At 45.5% G+C, this 18,340-nt stretch overlaps 2 protein-coding genes across 6 annotated transcripts in view; one reads left to right on the forward strand and one right to left on the reverse strand.

Moving 5' to 3' along the window:
* The window catches only part of LOC143496610 (uncharacterized), a 62,432-nt gene that overhangs the window by 39,060 nt on the left and 5,032 nt on the right, over positions 1-18,340 (reverse strand). Inside the window, exons 2-5 of the mRNA XM_076992790.1 lie at positions 17,752-17,847; positions 17,418-17,648; positions 17,082-17,104; positions 16,643-16,761 (exon numbers count right to left, since the gene is read on the reverse strand). Of these exons, the coding sequence (XP_076848905.1) occupies positions 16,643-16,761; positions 17,082-17,104; positions 17,418-17,648; positions 17,752-17,847 (469 nt within the window). The remainder of the gene's footprint in view (positions 1-16,642; positions 16,762-17,081; positions 17,105-17,417; positions 17,649-17,751; positions 17,848-18,340) is intronic.
* LOC143496604 (uncharacterized) lies at positions 9,488-14,172 on the forward strand. Of its 5 annotated transcripts, none has more exons than XM_076992782.1 (7): positions 9,488-9,777; positions 10,905-10,998; positions 11,154-11,241; positions 12,367-12,480; positions 12,968-13,294; positions 13,405-13,583; positions 13,653-14,172. In XM_076992782.1, the coding sequence occupies exons 1-5, from the start codon at positions 9,744-9,746 to the stop codon at positions 13,013-13,015; spliced, it is 378 nt and encodes a 125-aa protein (XP_076848897.1). In that variant the 5' UTR covers positions 9,488-9,743; the 3' UTR covers positions 13,016-13,294; positions 13,405-13,583; positions 13,653-14,172. The 5 variants fall into 5 exon arrangements, with proteins under 5 accessions (XP_076848897.1, XP_076848896.1, XP_076848898.1 ...); XM_076992781.1 differs by having other exon boundaries at positions 13,467-13,583; XM_076992783.1 differs by having other exon boundaries at positions 13,467-13,583; positions 13,656-14,172.

Below are 18,340 nucleotides of genomic sequence, written 5' to 3' on the forward strand. Positions count from 1 at the left end.
AAGCATAAAAGTTAAAAACATCACAAACAAAGGGGGCAACAGGGTAGGCTAGTGTGTGTGTGTGTGTGTGTGTGTGTGTGTGTGTGTGTGTGTATGTGTGTGCGTGCGCGTGTGTGTGGATGTGTATTCGAGTGCGCGCGGATGCGCGTGCGTGGGTACGTGCGTGTGGACGTGCGTATGGGGGAGGAGATCCTTTAGACAAAGAGAAACTCGATGGCGCGAAAACCGAACACAACGCAAATTTACTCTAACTAACTAAGGCACGGTTTCATCAGTCACTATACAGCCCCAACGAGCGTATCGTGGGACACACGTTTAACAAGTACACGAGGAACTGGATATTAACTATGAACTAAAGGAATCAGTGTGAATAACTGAACAAGTTTAAACAGAATACCTATTTAAGCTTTGAACAGAATATCTCTTTAAGCCTTAAACAGAGTACGGTTTAACATGAACGTGATTATAAACACCACTGCAAACAAGCATTCACAAAATATCGGTCTAAGCACACAGAAAAGAGTAAAACAAGATATTGTTCTAAGTCTGCCCAGATGCACAGTCTTACTTTGAGTTGTTCAGTCCGCGGCCCGCGCAGTAGGCCAGGTAGCCTCTTGAGGAGGACTCCTTCATGCGCTTTTGAGGAGAAGGTTCCGCTGGATCGCGTTGCTCCGTCCAGGGGAAGATGCGGTGGCCGTTCGATCGGCGGTCCCTCGGTGGTCCGTTGCGTGGTGTCCCGGGGAAGTTATCGCTGTCGACGTTAAGATGAACTCGCGGAGGTCCGGCCGTCGCGCGAATGTTCAAACAGTTCTTAATCGTCGGCTAGCTGAAGCGATTGGGTTTTAGCGAACTCCGCAAAAGAAATAAAAGTAGCGAACTAGTTACTTCTGGCGTCGCTCGCGTGCTGCACGGGCCCGAGTGCAGAACCAATACTGCTTTGTTCTCGAAGGTGTGCGCGCTTTTCGTCTCTAGGTAGCTACTTTGATGCAGCCAGGTAGAGAGACCGAACAAAGGGGGATCCCCCCTTTAAAGGGGATTCATCTGATGATGTAGTTCCACATCCGTCCTGACGTGGGCCATGCACCTAGGGGGAGCACCCCCCTTCCTTTGTCTGTGGAGGCATGGTACCTACATTTCCCCCTTGGTCTGATGGTGAAGTTGTAGAGCCCTCAGAGCACGCTGTTCACCTGTCATCCACAGCAGGCGCCGATTAGTGAGTGTCCACCTTGGTCCCCAGTGCTTCGTCAATGTCCATGCAGTGTCCTTTTCACTCCTGGGTCGGCTGACCTAAACAGTCAAGACTGACAGCATCTGGGCAGATCATGAAACATGACACTGGGCAGGAAGTGATGACTGACATCTGGGCAGAACATTTAGACTGTAACATCTGTGCAGATCACATGCAATATTGGGGAAAAATACACACCAAAGGTAGAAAAAGAAAATAAACAATCAAAATATACAACAAACTATAAGCAACTAACTACACCCGCACTAGGTAGTGTCGGTGTGGCCTCCTAACATTGAGATAAAGGTATGGGTTTTATATCTATACAAATGTGGAGAGGAACGGTCAGGGTTTACTGCCTTGTCAAGGTAGTTACCCTTAGAGGGGAAGGAAGAGGTGCCTCAAGTGGTTGAAGGCGAAGGTGTTGAGGAATGTTAGTGAGTGAGTCAGTTAGAGCATTTAGAGCTTGGGTGTACCTCAGGAACATCAGACAGACACCTGCAGTTATGACCCAACCAGTGAGGACAAGGCCAAAGACCCCTGGTGGGACTCTAATAAGCACAGTCTGGTTTGGGAGTCTCATCCTCATGGTCATGTCATGGCTTTCATATATCATTACAACCTCATGCTGGGGGGTGTTGACAAGCCACAAGTCACCTGCCCTTTCTACTCTAGTTTCGGTAACATCATCTTTACTTGACATACGGGCCTTGCACCTTTCATCTGTGGCTCCAGTCGCTGACTTTTTGATGCCTCCAACTATTTCAATGGGGACAGAGTAAGGAGGTATCCTACCCTCGCTCAGGCCAGTTATCGAGGAACTAACCTCATTCAGTGCATCCTGTAGGATTGTTTAACCCTACTTTGCTCTACAAGTTCTGACTCAACTACATGGGATAGCTGACTAAGGGTCTGGACAATAGTGTTGGGTAAAGTGATCGTGCTCTGCAGTGATTTTCCCTGTCCTCGCAGCTTTTGTTGCTGAAGGTCTGTCGTCAGGACATCGGCTTCTTCAGAGGGTTGCTGCAGGATCTCCTCCTCAAACCCTGGGTAAGGTTCTTTGGGGACATCAGCGGTCATCTCATTCGCAACAGGTTGGATCGGACTGCAATTCATGACTACATAAACAGGCATCTCATTCTCCTTGCTGAACCATGAATCCAGTTCCAAGCCCTGGAATGCGTGGTCGCTTAAGTGGTCCAACGTTGTTCGAGCAGGCACCTGGGTAGTGTAGTTAACTGAATTCTGTACCAGAAGGTAAGCTGAACGACTGGTCAGTTCAAGGAGAGGAGTGCCACATGTGGTGAGGTTCAGCTCAAAGAAACATGGTGCAGGCTGGAAGAAAGCCTGTGGGCAGTTGAACTTCTGCCCTCTCAGAACCATGAATCAAATCGGGATGCCGGCTGACCTGGCAGGGACAATCAAGTCAAACTCGTTCGCCACCTGACATGCTTGGGGAATTGTTCTCCAGTCACAGTTGTATGTCTTAGTCCTGTCACTGACAGGCTTACAGACTGTGACATGGGTCTATGACCACCTGATCAGAGGAGCCAGCCTATCGAGCAGGTCTTGACCGATGAGCAGCAGTTCCGCGTCAAACTTAGAGGTGTTGACTGGGTCCACGTGCTTCATCTCTGGGAGAGTGAACTCCAACCAAGCTCTCTGGTTGGTTGGGGCATGGTCTTGCTTATAGCAGGTGATGCTAAGCTGACGGGACTCAATGTTGAGGCATCTCCCCATGGCGAGTGAGGCCTGTCTCATGGTGGGGAATGTGACAGTGCAGATAAGGCTGATCTCCGATCCGGTATCCAGTAGCGTGTTGACACTTGGGTGATCTTCTTGGAGGACACTGGTACAGGTGCGTTGGGCGCTGCCTTTCCGGACCAGGTCTCCCTGGAACTGCAGGAGTGGAGAGGAAGAAGCAGAAAGACTGGATGAAGTTTGCTCCGCAGCTGGTGGCAGTGCGTTCTCACTTGATGGTTCCCTTCCCCAGCCAATGAGATGCATCCGGCGTAGCGTTGAGGAGGGTTCTCGGCCTAGTCATGCGACTGAGGGGCCTCCATCCTCACAAGAGCGTTTTTCACGGTCCTTGGTTGGCCGGTTGGTGTTCATGTCCTTCTCCTGGGACATCTTTGTGATTGCATCCTTGAGAAGCTGAAGCTCCGTCCTTAATTCAGCAGTGTCTTGTGACTCTGTCTCTGGACTTCTGCCTCGGTCTCTGTGTTCTTGGCGTCGAGAGGTCCGATCCTGGTTGTCCCATCTGTTCTCTCTAGGTGATCGCTTAGGCTCATGGGAGGAGTAGTGGTTGCCACGGCTCTTCTGGGGTGCCCTTGACTGGTGTAGATCACCCCCCTTGGACTGTTTGTGTCCGTCTCTCCAATCCCTTGGCTTTTTCTCCAAGTGGGAGCGGTGAGACAGGCTAGCCCCATGGTGGACACGGTTACCATTTGGTACTTCCGCGCCCTCCAATTCTATGGGTTCGCTTGCGGAGTTCTGCATGGCGAGTACTTGGGGATTCTCTTCTCTCTTATCCCCCGATCAGACAACAGTCTCCCAGACCATCTGTGCCATCTTCCGGATGTCACGCATGGATGGGTCACCTTGCCGGGTGAGAAGAGTCACGTGGGTGCGCACGCATGGATGCAGGTTGTGCAGGAAGAGTGACTTGAATGCTCTGTCTTCTTCAAGTCCTGGGCCGTTTCTTCCTTGGAAGTAGGCGTGTCTTAGGCGAGTGTAGAAGTCACGGGGATGTTTGTGGCGGCCATGCTTGATTTGGATGGCTGAAATGGTCGCAGACGTCTCATCCGCAAAAGGGGAGTATTCCTCTGCTAGGGCTTCACAGAGCAGGTCAAAGTCGTCACGGGTGTCAGCTGGCTGGGCCTCTATGAATGCGTGGACTGATCTGGAAGTCGTCTTCCAGATTAACTTGACTCTCTCTCTATGGGTGGAGTGAGGCAGGTCGAGAAGGCAATGCCTTATCTCTCTGAGGTAGTCTTCAATGTTGTGGTCACGCTTCTCTGGATCAAAGCGCTCAATGTCTTTGGCAGGGGCGTCCAGCTGCTTTAGGCACGGGGCATCACTAGGTCTTGGTTCTCGGGCAAAGCTATAGTGATGTGGCTCGTACCTGTCATGCTGAGGAGACTGGAGGATGCGTCTGTCATATCTGTCATGGTGCAGGGGTTCTTCTCTTTCCGGGGAGTAGTCATCGGGTCCGTAGTCTCTGTAGTCCTGATAGGGAGGTCTGGAGTGTGCAGCTCTCCGCACCTCTAGGAGGCCCTTCCGCTGCTGGTCAGCAAAGCGAACTTGTTCCTGGTGCTGAGCGTCAGAGCGGTAGGAGCAGCAAGTTGACTCTCGTCGTGGGGGTGAGAAGAAAAAGGGGGACATGGAGGAGGAGTAGTGCTGATGCGTAGTTCGGGGTCTCTCAGGCGCGTGGCGGGACGTGAGAACCCTGGAGGGGGTTCGGGGAGCCCGTATTGGGCGGAGCTCTTCAGGGTGTTCCTCTGAGTCATGACTTGAAGTGTGGTGGCGTGGAGCAGTTCTTGATACTGTTGGCCGTGGCGGACTGAGGCGTAGGCTGGGTTGTCTGGTACCTCGTGAGTCCCAGCGAGATGGTATTGGCTCCAGGGGAGGCACGACATGGCCATCTCTGGGGTTCTGGGAGCGAAGGGACATCCTGCTGACTGCCTCCACTATGGACCTCACCTCCAGGTCGCTCTCACCTCCCGAGCCGGCATCCTCCTGCCTCTGTCGCGCACTGGTCAGGTCATCCACCTCCTCCTGCAGGGCATCTAGCTCCATCCTGGTTTTCTTGTGGAAGAGCAGGAATATTCGACCAATGGCCTCCTGAATGTTGACCTCAGAAGCTTGCTGGATAAAAGCCACCATTTCACCTATCTTCCTCTCACAGTCCTCCCTGGAATATTGCTGGATGCTGTTCTCCTCTTCTTCAGGCAGCCGGATGAGTTGGCTGATCAGGTTGGGAAGGGAGATGTGAGGGGGTTGCTGGGGTTGCTCTCCAGAGTTGCGTCGGGATGTTGATGCTGTGCTCATTCTCAGGCCTATGACTAGGGCTCAGGTCTCCTAGGGGCAGGCAGGCTATGCACTGTACTCAACGTGTGTGAAACCAGCACTAAGCCTTGACTAGGTCAAATAACAACAAGCACATACTCTAAAGGAGTATGAGGCTAGCAGCAAACCTTGAATGAGTCAGATAGGGACCAGCAATGTACTCAAACGGGGTAGGACGTTAGCACCAAGCCTTGAATATGCCTCAACTAGAAACCACAAGCAGTATATCAAAGGGGAATATGAAGCTAGCACCAAGCCTTGACTATATCAAATAGGGCAACAAGCGAGGAGCAGCAACTTCTGCAAACCCAATGTACTGGAGCGGCTAAGGGATCTATTCTAGTTATGGCAAGGGTGGACTACAGCTAGCCCATGCGCTAGCTACCTCCAATGATGAGTAGAATTGAATGCTGGTACACAACAGGAGCAAGCAACCAAACTTTGAGTTAGGTGAAAAGGCTACTCTGAATTCAATCAAGATCGGTATATCAAAACATCAATGCTTATTAATATAACAGTTAATTCATTACCAGTCAATGGTTGCTGAATAACAACACCCCAGATGTGATCAATAAGATTCCTAATTAATATGAGTAGACAGTAAATGTGGTTGCTCATTAATTAGCAATGATCAAATTAGAGTATGGTTAGTTGTTATTCTTAGGGAAAAATGTATTAAGTATTGTATTATGTGTTAATTACATCTAGTCTTATCCAATATGGATGAGTGTATATGAAACAAAACCTTTGCCCTTGCATACACCTTTGTTTTTAGATTTTGGCGTCACCTAGTGGCGGGATGGGTGTATATACCTTTAACTATGCGGTTGTTACTGCGCAGTCGTTGTCGCGGTTACAACTGAAGCCAAGCAACTATTCCTCACACGGGGCACCAATTATGTAGGTGCTGGCCAAATTTATTTAGTAATCAGTCTCATAAAATTACCTACGAAATGGTGGGAGTTCAGACTGTGTTAAATTTACCCAAATTTTATATAAACTCATTTAACTAAGGTCGCCACTAATTGTGGTCAACTCCCGTAGCCCAAATTGTTTGATTAACAAACTATAAATCTGAAGGTTACAGTTCAAATAATAGTTCTGGCTTCAGGTTGTAACAGAGAAACAACGACTCAAATGACAGCATTTAAACATAAAACATTTATTAATCACAAAGCATAATAGTTAAAAACATCACAAACAAAGGGGCCAACAGGGTAGGCTAGTGTGTGTGTGTGTGTGTGTGTGTGTGTGTGTGCGTGCGCGTGTGTGTGTGGATGTGTAATCTAGTGCGCGCGGATGCGCGTGCGTGGGTACGTGCGTGTGGACGTGCGTATGGGGGAGGAGATCTTTTAGACAACTATACAGCCCCAACGAGCGTATCGTGGGACACACGTTTAACAAGTACACGAGGAACTGGATATTAACTATGAACTAAAGGAATCAGTGTGAATAACCGAACAAGTTTAAACAGAATACCTATTTAAGCTTTGAACAGAATATCTCTTTAAGCCTTAAACAGAGTACGGTTTAACATGAACGTGGTTATAAACACCACTGCAAACAAGCATTCACAAAATATCGGTCTAAGCACACAGAAAAGAGTAAAACAAGATATTGTTCTAAGTCTGCCCAGATGCACAGTCTTACTTTGAGTTGTTCAGTCCGCGGCCCACGCAGTAGGCCAGGTAGCCTCTTGAGGAGGACTCCTTCGTGCGCTTTTGAGGAGAAGGTTTCGCTGGATCGCGTTGCTCCGTCCAGGGGAAGATGCGGTGGCCGTTCGATCGGCGGCCCCTCGGTGGTCCGTTGCGTGGTGTCCCAGGGAAGTTATCGCTGTCGACATTAAGATGAACTCGCGGAGGTCCGGCCGTCGCGCGATCGTTCAAACAGTTCTTAATCATCGGCTAGCTGAAGCGATTGGGTTTTAGCAAACTCCGCAAAAGAAATAAAAGTAGCGAACTAGTTACTTCTGGCGTCGCTCGCGTGTTGCACGGGCCCGAGTGCAGAACCAGTACTGCTTTGTTCTCGAAGGTGTGCGCGCTCTTCGTCTCTAGGTAGCTACTTTGATGCAGCCAGGTAGAGAGAACGAACAAAGGGGGATCCCCCCTTTTAAAGGGGATTCGTCTAATGATGTAGTTCCAGATCCGTCCTAACGTGGGCCATGCACCTAGGGGGAGCACCCCCCTTCCTTTGTCTGTGGAGGCATGGTACCTACAATATGATAACCTTCTTTTAATTGTAGCTAGACATCCATCCTTGCTACAGCATGTAGTGATAATGTTGCTGCATGTCAAAGTCTCTACTACCTCTCTAACAACTGACTCATCAACGTTTGTATGATGCTTCTGTAAAACCATTTTTACTTTACTGTACAGAGGTGCCTGGGACAACTGAACTAACTCACAAAGTTGCTGAATGACCTCTTGCACGGATTTTTCTGGAACATGCAGCACTGTTTGCATTTTTAGAAACGGGGCTGCCAAGTTATGCTCCAAATCTTCCCACAAGTGCTGAGACTCAGCCTTAGGTGTTTCATTGTCATCATCCAGATTACCTGCTGTATCCACAACATTTATCTCCAGAGTATCACCACAGTCAATACATTTGTCATCTTCTGTTTCAGTACTGACTACTATTTCTGATTTAAACGTTGTCCAAGTCATATCTCTGTGCACCTTACTTTTATGTGCATTAAATGTTGAGTAGACACTGCTCTCAAACGTGCTGCCCTTAAACAGACACTGAACTCTCTGTTGTCCTGAAGATGTCTACTATGAAGGTGGGTGAAATATGTGGCATCGGTGCATGGTTCAAGAAACTCGTATAACAGACAGTGCAACTTGACTGCACGTGGTGCAGGTTGCAGAGAGTGTGTTTCAATATGGAACCGAAACATGTGAGTACTGAGAGGGCCAAAAGACCGGAACGTGCACAAACAGTCCTGGTGAGGGCAAGGAAAATGTTCATTTCTAGAGTAACTTCTATGCTTTATTCTGTAATGTTTTCAAATCTGCCCCATTTTGTCACAATTGAACTCGCAGTATTTACACTTCTAAATCATATTTTCTGTCCTCTGTCCATAAATCGGTCGCCATTTTGTCTGTTTGATTGTAGTTTCTTTTACGATTCTGTTCATATTCTGTTCAAACACCTAACCAGGGACAATACAGCAGAATAAACATTATTTATTATGGCATCATTATGGTAAGAGATTCCAGTCAGGACATCAGATCCATATTTCTCACATGCAACACATTCACATTCAGTGGACTCAACTTTCTGATGATTCAGGTTATAAAAATGTAATGACAAAGAGAAATTTAAAAATAATAAAGTGACTGTTTGTCCTGGGCAGAGTGTCCAGTATTTATCAGTGATTTTGCTGTAGCCCAGACCCCACACTGAAAACCAGAAACACTTTCCTTTACTTAATTCAGACTCTCTAATTACACCCAGTGCCCAGTCATCACTGTCTCCAACATCAACATCCCAGCAGTGTGTCCCTGAGTTAAAGCCCTCAGAGCCCAGGACACACGGATGAACATCAAATCTCTCTGGATTATCAGGAAGCACTGATTTCTGTGGTCTGGATTCTACAGCAGTGAGATCATCAGACAGGTGGAGGTGTGGATGTGCAGTGTTGGGGTCCAGAGTAACAGGGTCTGAGGAGAGAGAACAATGAACCATCATGTTCTTCATGTGTTTGTAACGGCGGTGGTAGGGACGCACACACCGCGTTAGAGAGAGCGAGAGAGAGGTGGAACCAAGTGCCACAATAAATAACAGAACTAAAAGGAGCGCCTGAATAAACGCGGACTGCTCAACGCGTAAAAGAAATAAAGCAAAAACAAGGACGTCAAGGGAAGTAGCTGACTAATAGCAAAAAGGCTATTCAAACAAAAACCCTTCCCATACAAACAGCAACGGGATAGGAAGGTAAACAGGTTGAGGAAAACTTGAGGGAGGTCAGTAAGCGACGCAGTAGAGGACTCGAAAAAAAGACAGAGAAGATAGATAAGAGAGATAGGTGACGAGACACCTAAAGAGGCAAACGCTGCAACAGAGAAAGAGAGAGGCTGAGAGCGTAACGGCATGACCACAACGAATCAGCAATGATCCGTCTCCACTGGCTTCCTTAAGAAGCCATGGCAACAGGTGAGACAGATCATTGCTGATTGCGTTGCTGGAGTCTAGCGGTCCGTCCGAAACCGAGTACTACAGTACTATATAGTACGCGAGAAGCAGTACGCGAGCAACCTAGTACGTCCGAAACCACAGTATGCATTAAACCAGTACGCGAAACGTACCCGGATGACGTACTGCATCGGCAGCCATTTTTAAGTATGTGATTGCAGCACACTGTCCTATCCCATGATGCAACTGGAGCAACTGTCCTATCCCATGATTCAACTGGAGCAGCGGAGGTGTTCGAAGTTAGAAAAATAAAATGGCGGAAAGCGGCGAGCCAGCAATTTACAAGTGTAAGTAGATACAAACACAAAATAAAACATTTAAAAAATATGACGATGTGCAAACCAAGTGCAACCCAAGTGACGTTACAAGTAGTGTCACTGAGAATGAAAAATACAATTTGTTAGATTACATATATATAGTTTTTAAAAATTTTATTAACACAGCTAGCGAGTCCAAGCTGAGGTAATCTTGTTAGCTCGCTAGTTAACCCGTCAGCTAATACCGATTAACTCATATATCCGATAACGCGAAAAATGTGCGGTATTAATGTCGATTTTGTTAGATTTATATGCATATGCGAATATCCGAATGGAGCTGTGGATTTCTGTATTTTTTTAGTGTTTATGACCATCAGCGAGTCCAAGCTGATGTAATATTGTTACAGGCATGAAAATCTGTCACCTTTCGGCGACATTCGCCGTTTTGAAGTTGAAAAGGGTGACCTACGTGAATCGTGTAGATCCGATGAGTTTTTTTGGGGTGGGGAGATATTTTTATATAAAATCATATTGACTTAAGTAAACAGCACTTCCGAAATCGGCCATTTCTGCCCGGATACATCATCATAGAGGCCAAATACGAACGTTCTTCATTCATGTTGTGGCGCAGGACCTAGTGCTGTCTACACCGGGGACACGGCAGAAGAGCGAACATTTACCACTACATTTACCGGATCGTACATTTACCTCTACATTTACCAGATCGTACATTTACCTCTACATTTACCAGATCGTACATTTTCATGCCTGTTGTTAGCTCGCTAGTTGACCCGTCAAGCTAATACTAATTGTACCGATTAACTCGCAACAAATCTGAAGCGCATCCGTCAATTTTAGACCATTTTGCTCGCAATGATTTTAAGACATGACTAGCTTAATCTGGTTTACAAGTGGTTTGCAGGTCGAATTCCTTTATGTTCATTTTCTTTTATTTTAAACCTTGGTTGTTTGTCATACTGATATAACGACGTTCGTGCATTCACCTCACCTTTTTAGTAATACTATTGAAAGGCTAACCTATTCTTACCATATTCTATACTATAAAAATATATCTAGCTTTGTGATTATTGATTTTTGTAACTTTGCTACACTGATACAGTAACCATCAATTTTAAAGCTAAAGTTTATTATTGCAGGGACCGATGAAGACACCAGGGACCTTATCCTGTGGAGGGTGGCCAATGCGGCCCTCTTCACCGGTAAAAGGAATGCAGCTGTACGAGGTTTTGAGTAAGTAACTTAGGTTAAATTAATACATGTGCATTACAGTTCATGTACACTATTAACTACAAAAGGCTTTATGTAATAGAGATGTAGTATTAACAGTTTTAAAAGACAGTGTATGCATTTTACTGTAGTTAACAGTTATGTCTATTATCTTGCAGAGCCTTCTTCTTGGAGAAAAAATTGCCAAAGGCAATCTCTCCACTTTATGTAAAAAAAAAGTGGGAGAACCTTAAGCAAAAATATAAGGTAAGTCTCTTCCTGATAGTTTATCAGATTAAAATAATTCAGTGAAGGTTTAGTTATAATACAAGGTGTTGTCCCCTGTTCCCTCTTCCGTGTTTTTATGAATTTTGTAGGAACTGAAGTGCCCCCCCACTGGGGTGAGTACCGAGGGTGGTGTAGCAACAGCAGCATCCTGGAAATGGTATGCTGCCATGGATGAGGCAATAGGTGGGAGGCCATCAATTATTCCACCCACTCTTATTGCCTCATCTGGCCAGGGTGATGCTGTTGAGCCACTGCCCTCTGTAAAGGAACCCCTTGCCAAGAAGAGGCGGGGGAATTTAATGGAATATTTGAGGGAGTTGGAAGAGAGGGAAAATGAGAGGGAGAGAGAGGCTGAGGAAAGAGACGAGAGAAGACAGAGAGAGGCTGAGGAGAGGGAGGAAAGAAGATGGAGAGAGGCTGAGGAGAGGGAGGAAAGAAGAGAGAGGGAAACAATAGCACGAGAAGAGAAGAGAGATGCAGAAGCTAGAATAAGAGAGGAAAGGAGGGATAGGGAGGCAAGAGAGAGAGAGGAAAGATTTTTAAATGTATTGGAGATTTTAGCTAAAAAATAAATAGTTGTATATCAGCTTTCAAGTCTTTTGGTGTTATTATATATTGTGAGAATGATGACAGTAATACATTTGTAACTAGAATTAGTTGGGTTGTAGATTTAATTTAAATATGTTTAGATTTTGTGTCTTATACAAGTCTTATACTATAGGTATACTATAGGTAGGGCATAGTTTTCAAGCTTATGCATAAAGTATGTGTGTGATCTTTTTGTCCCAAACAACTTCATTAATTAAACAAGTTTTAGTCTTCTGATCAGTAGCCACACTGAGTAGAAATTCTCATAGATCTTTTGAATGTATTGATGGAGCAAGCTTTCTGTTTAAACTTTAATGCTAAATGATATTCATAACCTAAAGGTAATACATCATTTACACCCAACAAGTACAATTTGGAATGATTTTAATTTGGCATCAAATCAACATAAATCAGCGTTTGAAAGTTGGAAAACGTGTCTGACTCCCGGACCATCAGGGCTCACTCCACACAAAGCCCTGTCCTTTCTCCCCTGCTCTTCTCCTTCTACACAAACAGCTGTGCCTCCGTGAAGCAGCCAAACTCTTGAGGTTTGCTGATACCACCATCACTAGTCTAATCTCTGGTGGGGATGAGTCAGCCTACAGCAGGGAGATAGAGAAACTAATACAGGTGCATCTCAGTAAATTATATCAAAAAGTTAATCAATTTCAGTAATTAAATACAAAAAAACTAAACACATATATTATATAGATTCATCACAAACAAGGTGATCTATTTCAAGTGTTTATTTTTGTTAATGTTGATGATTACAGCCAATGAATATCTAAAAAATTCATTGAAAACTTGATTAGACCAACTAAAAATAATGATTAATTCAGAAATGCTGGCCTACTGAATGCAGGCGCCAAATGGAAATTACAAACTGTATTGGTCGTCGTGCCGCATGTACAATTAGAATATGGAAACTCTTTTGGCGAAAGTGTGGGTGGCTCTTAAAAGAGCCGTTGGGTTTTAAAGCGATGTTTTAAACACTCAAAGAGAAAGGCCTAAATATAACCATGCTCGTGCAGAGCTAAAACACAATGTTGTGGTGCTGAGACAGCTGCAGCCAGAATCTCTCGTGCATCTTCCCCTGATGTTTGTTCTGTGCCGACAGGCTCTGGTGGGTCAGTGTCATCAGCCTCTGGAACATCTGGGTCTATGATGTCGCCGTGAGCAATGCAGAGGTTGTGGAGCACAGCGCAGCATGCCACAACCTCGGGTGCGAAGACAGGGCTCACCTCAAGGGCTTTAAAGAAAATGGATCGCCAGCGGGTCTTCAGCATTCCAAATGTTCTTTCAATTATGTTCCTGGCCCGAGAGAGTCTGCTGTTGAAACGAGCCTGTACAGGGTTCTGCACAGGCTCTCGATAAGGGGTCAGGAGCTGGATTGGTGCGCTGATGCACGGATAACCCCCATCACCAAGGATGCACCTTCCTCTAGGTGGGTTTAAGCCCTCTTTGTATATAGGGCTGTTCTTCAGCACCCGTGCGTCATGTACAGACCCAGGGTAACCCACAAAAATGTCAATAAACCTTCCCTGATGGTCACAGATCGCTTGCAGCTGCACAGAATAAAAAAAGCTTCCTGTTCAGGTAGCACTGTGCATTGGCAGATGGGGGTTTTATTCTGATGTGGCACCCGTCGATGGCACCAACTGCCACTTTGAAGGACGCCGATCCAGCCAACTGGGCAAATCCTGCTCCTACCACATCCAGTTCATCACCAGCAGGTAACATGATGACCCTCTTCAAAATGCCACTGACTGCCTTGCTCATTCTGTGCACGATGTCACACACAGTAGATCTTGGGATGGCGAACGCTCGGGAGACCACACGATAGGATGCTGCGTGTGCCAGCCAGTAAAGGAACACCAACAGCTCGATGTCCCTGCTCCACCCATGATCAGTCTCCTGCCTCAGTGCATTACTGAGTGACGTGATGGTCTCACAGGAGAGTCTGAAATCTGCCCTGAGGTCTCCACCACCGAAATACAGCTGCAAGACGGGCACAGCTGTATTGAGGTGACAATACGTCAGGCTCCCATCCTGTAAATCAATGCACATAGTTTAATTAATTATTAATATAATAATACTTTATTTATTTGATCCAATTAGAATTTGGTTTTTTATTTACTGTAAAATAAATTGAATAAATATTTTTGTGAAAGTGGTTTGACTATACATTATTTCATAATCATGAGCACAAAGAATGTTTTTTGCTCCGCGGTATTCAAACCAGATATTTACCACTACGCTCGAAGCTCCACTAACTCTAGCTCCACTAACAGGGCTAATCGCGGCGGCGGCGACCGGGGGGGGAGGGGGGGGGCTTAGGTGGCGAACGTAACACTTGTAACGGAGTGTTTTTTTCAATAGCGCTGAAATAAATGCTCCGGTTTAAAATTAATTCTCCCATCAAAATTAAAAAATATTTTTAACAATTTATTCTGGGTCCGGATGGGATGGCATTTGGGTCCGTTGGTTGCGGACCATGGAAATAGAAATTTGCAGAGTTAGGGAGGGCGTAAAATGGACACAGATTCAGTGTTATATCGCCGGTGGATGGCGCCAGAGCTAGCGAACTAGTAACGTATTGAATCATATATGGGGATCTGAGGTAAATAAACTGGATATTTTTTTCGGCGTGAGATATCGGAAATACGGGACAAATAAAAATACGGGATGACGCCGGGACAGAGCGGTAAAATACGGGACTGTCCCGGCCAAAACGGGACACTTGACAGGTATGATCCGGACCGCGGTCCGCCTGTTAGTGACCTCTGATCTAGAAATATAACTTGAAGCTGTATTTTTAATCATCTTATTATTAAGATGTCATTGATTTGTGCTGTCCAATCAGTAATATAGCACAAATATGTATGTAGTAAGTGCCGGCTACGATTGCTAAAGACGATAGCGGTACTTACATTTCTCCTGAGGTAAATGATCAAATTCCTGAGGAATCTTCTCCGAGCTACTACTCGACGCCGTCTTGCAGAGAATACCATCGCAAGAACTGTCTTGACGAGGTAAATGTAAAATGAAATGTAAATGAAGTAAATGTAAATGAAGCAAATGTAAATGAAGCAAATCTAATGTAAATCGCGAACAGACCATAAACTAGAAAACTGTCAAATGGGGCTTTTAATTTAGTAGCGTAACGTCATAGGTCATGTGACAGGTAAGATGGCGGACGTAGTATGTCCGAAGTTGGATGCATACTGACCAATCTCGTACTTAAATAACGTACTGCTTTGACGGTTGGGAAGAACGTACTGCACCGAAATCTAGAACGTACTGCTTAAGTACGCGATTTCGGACGCAACTTAGGAATGGCTCGGGTGCCCCTTGTGGATGTAGATGGCACGGCATCCGAGCCAGCCCTGACAGTGTTTATGTGATGAGGTCATATCTACAGACTGCAGGCCCTTTACTCTGAGTGAAATGCTGCAGTAGGTTGATAAGAGGGAAGTGATGGTGATGTGTGTGTTCACCACACACCCCTGCAGTACTTGTGTGCTTGTTGTTTTGAAGATTGAAATTGTGTCTGTTTTATTCATTAATATATTTCTACATATCTTGGATTCATTTTGCTACTTTTGAGTTGGGCCACCGCAGGAGTTACAAGTCAACACAAAGAATCGATCGCAATATAATACTTAATTTATCTCCATTTTAAACACTCTGCCACCCCCCCCCCCCCCCCCCCCCCCCCCCCCCCGTAGAGGTGGAGAGTGGGTGGTGTGTAGAGGGAAGAGTGGGTGGTGTGTAGAGGTGGAGAGTGGGTGGTGTGTAGAGGGGAGGGTGGGTGGTGTGTAGAGGTGGAGAGTGGGTGGTGTGTAGAGGTGGAGAGTGGGTGGTGTGTAGAGGTGGAGAGTGGGTGGTGTGTAGAGGGGAGAGTGGGTGGTGTGTAGAGGTGGAGAGTGGGTGGTGTGTAGAGGTGGAGAGTGGGTGGTGTGTAGAGGGGAGAGTGGGTGGTGTGTAGAGGGGGAGAGCGGGTGGTGTGTAGAGGGGGAGAGTGGGTGGTGTAGAGGTGGAGAGCGGGTGGTGTAGAGGTGGAGAGCGGGTGGTGTGTAGAGGTGGAGAGTGGGTGGTGTGTAGAGGGAAGAGTGGGTGGTGTGTAGAGGTGGAGAGTGGGTGGTGTGTAGAGGGGAGGGTGGGTGGTGTGTAGAGGTGGAGAGTGGGTGGTGTGTAGAGGTGGAGAGTGGGTGGTGTGTAGAGGTGGAGAGTGGGTGGTGTGTAGAGGGGAGAGTGGGTGGTGTGTAGAGGTGGAGAGTGGGTGGTGTGTAGAGGTGGAGAGTGGGTGGTGTGTAGAGGGGAGAGTGGGTGGTGTGTAGAGGGGGAGAGCGGGTGGTGTGTAGAGGGGGAGAGCGGGTGGTGTAGAGGTGGAGAGCGGGTGGTGTAGAGGTGGAGAGCGGGTGGTGTGTAGAGGTGGAGAGTGGGTGGTGTGTAGAGGGGGAGAGTGGGTGGTGTGTAGAGGGGAGAGTGGGTGATGTAGAGGTGGAGAGTGGGTGGTGTGTAGAGGTGGAGAGCGGGTGGTGTGTAGAGGGGGAGAGTGGGTGGTGTGTAGAGGTGGAGAGTGGGTGGTGTAGATCTCCTCATGGACTGACTGTCTCTCCTCAGACCAGCAGTCAACTGGTCGTCCCCCTCACTGTTTATACTAATACAGCCTTTAATACTGGAATAGTTCATGTACCAAACACACAATGTTAATGTTTCTCTCTGTATAGATTTCTAATTGTGAGGAGAACAGAATTACTCTAATTAATCAAAGAACACCAAAACTCACAGTACTGGAGAATCTTCTGCATTCTCTCCCAGACTCTGAACTTCAGGTTGGAAAGATGTTTTGCTACATTGATGAGAGCTCCTGACACCTTCTCATGTTGTTTTGGGGTGTGATGAACACTGGAAATATATAAAGCTGTATTATCATTATGATATATTATTATATATCTTATTCAAATTATTTAACATTTAAATTAACACATGAAAAAACTTTCATTGGAAATGTATAAAGCTGTATTATTAGATTTTATTAAACATATCAGTGTATCTTTCCACTTTTTGCACATCATCAGTATAAATGTATTTTTATTTTCTTAAATACCATCTTCATATATCTTGTTTCTGAAATAACAGAGATCACATACTGAAGATCTGAATGTATCAGAATAACAAACACAATGTGTAACAGAATATATCAAACAGAAATAATAATCACTTACTGTTTCAATGTGGACGACACATTCTGAGAAGGAAACAGAGGGACAAACAGAAAATTAAATCAAATTTTAGTCATTTTGTTTATATGAGGGTCAAACATGATTCTTCCTTATATGATAATAACATCAATGTGTCTAAAGACCCTTACACACACACACACACACACACACACACACTAAGACAAATGTCAAAACATTTTACTTATGCATTTTTGTGTGTGTGTGTGTGTGTGTGTGTGTGAGAGGGAGAGAGAGAGAGAGAGAGAGAGAGAGAGAGAGAGAGAGAATTACAGAGAAAGAGAGAGAGAGGGAGAAAGATACAGACTGAGTGATTCTTACTAGTAAGAACGGGATGTTCTCAGCTTCCATCTCCTTCTCTGTGTTTCTGATTTTATCTGAAAGAGATGCTATTTCTCCACTCATCTCCTCAATCTTCCTCCTCATCATGTGACTCTTCTGCTCATCTTCCTCCTTCAGTGCAGCTATTCTTGCTGCTTCTTCATCTCTTAGAAACTGGTGGATCTTCTCAAACTCCTCCTTTATCTGCCTCTCTGTGTGCTGGGCCTGATACTGGAATGGGAGATGATGAGGAAATATAAACTGTCCAAATGTGTGTGTTTCCTTATGGTGTACGTGGACAGTGATCACAACACCATTCAGAACTCAGAGTGACCTTAATGTTTGCTGCTGTTTTCTCACAGGCTTGTTTATCTTCCTCTAAGACCTTCAGATGCTGCTGTAGAGACTTCAGTGAGGTCTTGAGTTTGTCCTGTAAAATATGGGTTTAGTAGAGGACTGTATGAGTCTTTCAGCACTGTATATATATATCTGTATAGATGTGCTAGAGATTACAGAGATTTTAACAACTGTACAGAATGGCATTGTGCTGTTACAAGTTCAATGTAAACGTTAATGTTTTTGTCTTAGTGAATATCACCATCTTGTGGCGAATCTTAGAATATGTGTTTCTGTTTTCTGTTAAAACTGAGGTCATACAGGAAGTTGACCACAGCACATGTTTTGCTATAGTACACGGTAGAGAAGTTAGCAATCTCCAGTTCATCGCTTCAGATCTGTTTTCATCCTGCTCGTTGGTGGTTTATTCATAAATCTCCATCAGTATATGTTAATATTTTTATGTTTGGTAATATTGTTGACAGTGTCAGCTAATTTGATGAATGACTGTGTTAAACGCCATCTCGTAGAATGTGAACTATACATATAGGCCTACTGGTCTCTGTAATTAGAGAGAACACTTGCAA

This window comes from Brachyhypopomus gauderio, unplaced genomic scaffold (assembly GCF_052324685.1).
Source record: "Brachyhypopomus gauderio isolate BG-103 unplaced genomic scaffold, BGAUD_0.2 sc97, whole genome shotgun sequence".
In the NCBI taxonomy this organism is placed as follows: Eukaryota; Metazoa; Chordata; class Actinopteri; order Gymnotiformes; family Hypopomidae; genus Brachyhypopomus; species Brachyhypopomus gauderio.

Coding starts and splice junctions, on each gene's coding strand:
- LOC143496604 (XM_076992782.1), top strand. CDS start 9,744: ATGGCGGAAAGCGGCGAGCCAGCAATTTACAAGT. Junction 11,242..12,366: donor ACCTTAAGCAAAAATATAAG/GTAAGTCTCTTC, acceptor CTACACAAACAG/CTGTGCCTCCGTGAAGCAGC. Junction 12,481..12,967: donor AGATAGAGAAACTAATACAG/GTGCATCTCAGT, acceptor CTGTGCCGACAG/GCTCTGGTGGGTCAGTGTCA.